General features: G+C 31.6%; 1 protein-coding gene across 1 annotated transcript; it reads right to left on the bottom strand.

Moving 5' to 3' along the window:
* Positions 1 to 308: 308 nt before the first annotated feature.
* On the bottom strand, positions 309 to 3,258 carry LOC134723013 (uncharacterized). The gene is made up of 6 exons (XM_063586642.1): positions 3,246 to 3,258; positions 2,893 to 2,971; positions 2,449 to 2,586; positions 1,413 to 1,535; positions 819 to 936; positions 309 to 534 (listed from the first exon to the last, which is right to left on the bottom strand). Exons 2-6 carry the CDS (start codon positions 2,939 to 2,941, stop codon positions 309 to 311), a joined length of 654 nt encoding a protein of 217 aa, XP_063442712.1. The 5' UTR covers positions 2,942 to 2,971; positions 3,246 to 3,258.
* Positions 3,259 to 6,761: the final 3,503 nt, after the last annotated feature.

Here is a 6,761-nt window from a genome sequence, read left to right on the forward strand (position 1 = left end):
TATCTAATAGGGACGTATTTGTTATGTATCTGTTGACCCGTTGTCGGCAGCAAACTTTTTACTTTCAATGTATGTTTTGTTAGTAGTGGGGTATTTGTTTAACAATGTAGGCTTCGAGCGACTGTCCTTTCTTTTATGTATGTTTAACTGTCTGGATATGGATAATCTACCAACGAAAACAAATAGAAAATACAAAACAACAATGAAAAACAACTTGTATGTGATTTAATGCACTGAAAAAAAAATCCCAATAGACATTGTTTCAGATGTGATTATACAATATTCTATACTGTATAGAGAGATATATGTCAGTGATAATAACAGTAGTAGAGCCTGTTGTTTCTGCCTCCATCATTGAATGGGTGGCTTTCACTGAGGCTGTTCCTATTGCGTCTGTTCTCGTCATCAAATTGAACCATCTCCTCTCTAACAACCATCCCCTGTACCTGTTGGCATGGTGATGATGTGTAGCGTAAAAGGTAGAACGGTTTACTTTTCGGCAGAATAATCTCAGTTCTGTAGAAACCGTCAGATCTGTAAATAGTGTTAATGATAAAATGAATCAGAACCATCATATTTACATATCTCTCTCTCTCTCTCTCTCTCTCTCTCTCTCTCTCTCTCTCTCTCTCTCTCTCTCTCTCTCTCTCTCTCTCTCTCTCTCTCTCTCTCTCTCTCTCTCTCTCTCTCTCTCTCTCTCTCTCTGGGGTTAATACGTATTTCTGTGTTAATTGGCAATCCTAAGTATATTTTTTTATGAAGTTTTTTTAAAACATTCACTATTAGAGGCCTCTAATTATATTTTAAAAAATCAATACCTGCAACAGTAGTTAATGAGAGTGTTTCTTCCATATGCGCCACTTGGAAGAACACCAAAATCATCATTTGAATTTCTTCTGTCTTCGTCGTCCCAATAAATAGAACCCGTCTGGAAACCTACAAAAATATTCTGAAGTCTTACAAATATGTTAATATCATCTCGTCATATGAAAAGTTGTCATTATGACATATATAAACATTTACATAAGTACTATACTTACACTGTGACATCCATTGGCCACGTTTAAAGATATTAATTTGACATCAAAGGTTTATCAATATCATTTTACTGTATATCTTATTTCGTTTTTACATCACAGGAAACCATATGTGCAAGACAATATACTTTAATCAAATATTCTCTGTATTGTTAACGGTATACAGAATATAGAAAATATTTCGGAGAGTCAAATAATAAAAACAAAACATTTTAAATTTAACAGAATCTAGGAACATTCATTTATCATCTTTGGTAAAATAATCTGTGTTTTTTACTATTCATAATTAATTTTAATGTATAACTGAAATATTGCACAGAAACAGTATATGTTAATACGCATCTATTTTATTGAGTATATTCACGGTAAATATACCTGGTGGACAGGATATTCCTTGTCTAAGAATACAATAGGTCCCTCTTGGCCAATGTTGGGTGCCTGATATTATATGTTCGTCTTTGGTACAATAATAAAACTTCATGTTTCTTCCAAAGTCACCTGTTAGAAACATATATTATATTGTAAAACATGAATTTTACATTCAGACTTGTTTTATATATCTTGAACAAATCATATTTCTTCCGAACAAAAAGAGAAAATTAATTATTTATTAATTGTGATTAACAATGACCTAAATGTAGTATTCATAACTACGAGTATTCTGATTTGTTGCGTTATATCTGTTGTTTTACGTTAGTTATTGCTATGCATTTTACAGGATTTTTTAAGTTTAGGAAATTGTATCTGATTATTTTGATTTGCTGATTCAACAGTGTATCATGTAAGCGGATGGTTGATCACTCAAAAACAGGTTTAACCTCGATGCATTATGCACGTGTCTGTTCCAAGTCAGCAGACTTTAGTTCAGGTGATGTCGTTGGTTCAAATCTGTCGTACATGGTTTTTGTTATAACTACTTATCAAAGTAATTAGCCTGTTAGTTAACTAGATTGAATTGGTTTTATTATGTCGGGTTTTTTTTGTAACCGACTTTAAGGTAAGGGACTTTTCTCATTGAATGCGTTTCCCTCAGTTTTAGTTTGTAACCCGGATATGTTTTGTTTTTTTCCTATGGATATATGAGTTTCGAACAGCGGTTTACTACTGTTGCCTTTATTTGGCATACTGTTGCATTTAATTCTTACAAAACTTCATTTGATCCTCGGTTGATTGTTGTTTAAATCGTAATCACACAACATCTCTTAATTTCTATCTTGTTTATCAAAATATCATATATTGTCTATATTGTAGAAGACATCAAATATGTCGACATATTAAAGTAATCATGTACTTTTTAAACTTCAGTCAGATTTAAACTGATTGCATATTTTTTATAATCATATGTTTTTATACTTGACAGTATAAATTCTAAGATGAAAATCATCTGCATTATTATAATGATATGATTTACCGAAGAAATGATGTCCAGATGTAATAAAGTTACTATTTCCGTGGTCTTCATTATCTTGTTTACGCCATCCTTCCTTCCAACCAGTCGGGCATCCATATTTCGGTTTCACAAGTGTATATGTTCCTTTTGGCCATTGTACTATATAATTCACACAACTGAGTTAGTGCTTATATTGTTTTAATATCCTCTAAAACTGATTTCATTATATCCAAATTGACAATATTTGTGATTTTTATCATTTTGTTCAATGGTGTTTGATGATTGTATAAGCTTTTAAAACTTTGTTTGATGATCTTTATAATATTTTACAGTTACTACAACCATACATGATAAATTGATTTGTAATTCATTTTATGTTTATAGTGCAGCAGATTTTAATTACATTTTAATCAAATACTTTACTTTAATCTTCATAAGATAGGTCTCGGTATATTTTATAGTTACCAGCGTATGCTGTGGAAACAACGAGGATCAATATCAGCATTGACATCATCTTCGAACAATTAATACTAGCGTCGGGGAGCTATAAGGATTAAAGACAAAGTTACTATTACTTCTACAACACGAACGAGTTTTCTTGCAATTGAACTAAAAGAGGGAAATGAAAACAGAGGTGGCTTCAGTTTACATTGAACAAATATTTTACCAACATTCATAAACATTAATACTAAATGCTACCCTGTATAAATTTTTAAAATGAATGAGTAAATACCGTTTTGTTCGCAAAGTAAAATATTTTCCAATTAGTATCATGCCTTGCAAATAAATTCAACTAAAAATTGAAATATACATCTTACTTACATACAGGTATCTATCTGCTGACTGATATGTCATTATGATTTTATTTATGTATAATATCTTTATCCAATAGAATTTAAGTATCAATTAGCCTGTTTGCTATTTTTTTACACATTGGCTAGAGGTAAAAGGGGAGGTTTTCAAATCTCACTTAACATATTCAACCCTATACTAATTTTACGCCTGTCCTAAGTCAGAAACCTCTGACCTTGTAAGTCTTGTATGCTTTTTTTAGTTTAAATTCATATATATGTTTTGAAGGTTAGTATGACGTCCCTTTTCACTGAACTGAAACACACTTTTATTTAGGTGCCAGCTGAAGTACGCCTCTTGGTTAGGGATATTTTTGCTGCGTTGAAGACCTTTTGGTGGATTTCTATTTTTTTTACTTGTTCTTTGGGTTGTTGTCTTTCCCCATTTCAATTATCAATTGTAATCAGTTTGTTTTACAATTCATATTTAATTTTCTTTCTCAGTTTGTAATAAAAATAAATAGCTTGTATGCATGCTTTCTGTATTTATGAACTTTCTACTTGTTTTGTTATCCTTTTTACATTTATTAAATGTTTAGTATAGCTTGATGTTTTGATTACTATTGTGTTTTCTTTTAAGTTATTTACTATCACTAAATGAACAGGTTAGGAACTTATGAGTTTGAATGCCAATATGCTATCTTTTGCCTCTCTTTTGACGATTTTTGTTTTGGCGGCACATTTGATAGTTTTATATTAATTAATTCATAACTCAATAGCGATATTGGAAATTATGCTACATTGCTATACGGCAAATAGCATTTAAGCTTATCTTACATTATTAAAAATATTCCCGTCTAAGAAAACAAAAACGTTAATAAGGCCTTGTTTACATTTGATGATAATGTAATCTTTTGTTTTAATTCATTAATCATTTCGAATACTTGAAGGTAATGTTTTTAAAAACTAACAGTGGCTGATGAGTTTATTGTTATACAGTGAACCTGTGGTTATTATAAAAAGAATATTTGGTATGATTGCTAGTGCGACCAAATAACATAGAAATTAATAACTATAGCTCATAGTACGCCCTTCAACAATGAGCAAAGCCCATAACGCATAGCCAGCTATGAAGGGCCAGGAGAAGACAATGCAAAGCAATTCAAACGAGAAAATTTGTGTACAAAAAATAACAAAAAACATGTATGTTGTCTATGAAATACAAACTATATCAGAATCATTAGAAGTCACCTTAGAATAGTTAAACAAATTTGTGTTTATGTTTGATAGATTGAGAACAGTTGTGTTTTAATATTAAAACAAAGAAATTTGCTGCCATTTCCTAACCGAGCTGTTTCATACTGATATATGTTTTAAATTGGTACATAGATATTTAATTTGTGATTGAGGCTCAAAATGAGACAACAATTTTTGTATTGTATATAATATGTCCATTTAAACTACAGTACTAGTATCAACGTTGTCTAAAACATATAATGTACAAAAAAGTTTGCAACAAAATTCGTTTGAAGACTATTTCTATTAGTTTAAAAAGTTCAATCTATAATTAAATTTTATACGCTGTATAAAAACATTAAAAGACAAATATTGTCGCTACAACATCATCCATCCGGAGAAATACCGTGAAGCCAAAGGGATATTTACGTTCATGTAAATGTTTTCTTTTAATTTATTTGTTGATGCTATACACGTTATTGACAGGTATAATTAATGGAACGCAATTATTCTAGTTTTAACACACAATATGCTCATATTGGTATCTTCATGAAGGACAAACGTCAGTTAACCCTTATTTTTATCTGAATGTTTTCTTGCAAAGGATTTGTGATTAGGACAAATCTTTCTTCCTCTCATCATGTATAAAAAAAATTCAAAAATGTCGAGCTCCAAGGAAACTACAAAAAAGAAAGTCATTAATTAATTGGCAAGATCATAAGCTTAACACAACAAACAAATGGACTATTACTATAGGTTGCACTTTGGAAATACAACCGTTTCTCAAACAAAGCCTCTTTTGGGGAGATCTAGAATATTCTCAGAAAATGAATTTTCTGGTTCCCAGTTATGCTCTCTTTGGTGCATCTCACAGGGACATAACTTGGAAATGATACCAGTAAATATACATGTATAAGACCATCATTCGTAAATATAGATCAACATGCAGACTTCTTATACGTTCAGGTATTTCACATCCAATTTTTTATGGAAATATTCTTTATAAAGCACAAAAATGTCAGTATTGATTCACTTATAGGGTCTTTGCATCGGAACTAAACACATTCATTTAAAAACTAGTTGTTGGCATGACACGGGTTAAGTTCTTCTCATATATGTTATGATGGTATGATATTAAAACCCTAACGAGAAGGATTGTGCCTGATTTTCATATGATGGAGACATAATCTTTCAACCAGTTTAATTGAAGTCTTGAGCTGGCATGTCAGTTAACTGCTAGTAGTCTGTTGTTACTTGTGTATTATTGTCGTTTTGTTTATTTTCTTTAGGTAAATCTTCTGACATCAGACTCGGACTTTTCTTTAACTGAATTTTAATGTGCGTATTGATATGCGTTTACTTTTCTACATTGGATAGAGGTAAAGGGGGAGGGTTGAGAACTCACAATCATGTTTAACCCCGCCGCATTTTTGCGCCTGTCCCAGTCAGGAGAATCTGGCCTTTGTTAGTCTTGTATTAATTTTTATTTTAATTTCTTGTGTACAATTTGAAGTTTAGTATGGCGTTTATTATCACTGACCAAGTATATATATTTATATGTTTAGGGGCCATCTAAAGAACGCCTTCGGGTGCGGGAATTTTTCACTGCATTGAAGATCTGTTGGTGACCTTCTGCTGTTGTTTGTTCCTCTATGGTCGGGTTGTTGTCTCTTTGACACATTCCCAATTTCCATTCTCAATATTATGTGTAGTCTGTTTATTTTGAAATATATGGTAACCCGACAGTGTTAGTTTAAACTCTGAGAAGTTCGGGCATATAAACGTTGTTAATATGCCACACAGCCCTATATTTTGACCTTTGAAAAAATATAGTAGTGCATATGAACTTTCAATACTAGAATATGATTGTTTTCAAAACTTCATAGTAAGAGTGGTACAGTGTTAGCCGTAAAAGTTCCTATGTGAAATTGCATTGTCAATATTTACAGAAATGCAACCTTTAATACGTTATTTAGATGATAAATCAAGGCAACAGTAGTAAACCGCTGTGCAAAAGTCATTAATCAATTCAGAGAAAACGAATCCGGATTACCAAATAACCCTGGCGAAACACATCAACTCTGAGCGGAAAACAAATGAATAACATGAAACCTAAAGTGCAACGGGTGTACCAAGTTTGATGGCTAGTAAAACCACCAACTTATATGACAATTTAAAAAAAAATATGTTTAGATGAGAACACTACAGGACAGAACTACTACACAAACACCCACAACTATACTCATCACAGAAAACCGTACAAAAAGATATAATAGTCGACACAACATGCAAATTTCAGAACAACAA

Source organism: Mytilus trossulus, chromosome 6 (assembly GCF_036588685.1).
Source record: "Mytilus trossulus isolate FHL-02 chromosome 6, PNRI_Mtr1.1.1.hap1, whole genome shotgun sequence".
NCBI classification, from domain to species: domain Eukaryota; kingdom Metazoa; phylum Mollusca; class Bivalvia; order Mytilida; family Mytilidae; genus Mytilus; species Mytilus trossulus.

Excerpts from the sequence above, each read along its gene's own strand:
- LOC134723013 (XM_063586642.1), bottom strand. The coding sequence starts at position 2,941 with ATGATGTCAATGCTGATATTGATCCTCGTTGTTTCCACAGCATACGCT. Across the intron at positions 2,587-2,892 it reads TGTTTCCACAGCATACGCTG|TACAATGGCCAAAAGGAACA; the intron begins GTAACTATAAAA and ends TGAATTATATAG. Across the intron at positions 937-1,412 it reads AGGAATATCCTGTCCACCAG|GTTTCCAGACGGGTTCTATT; the intron begins GTATATTTACCG and ends ATATTTTTGTAG.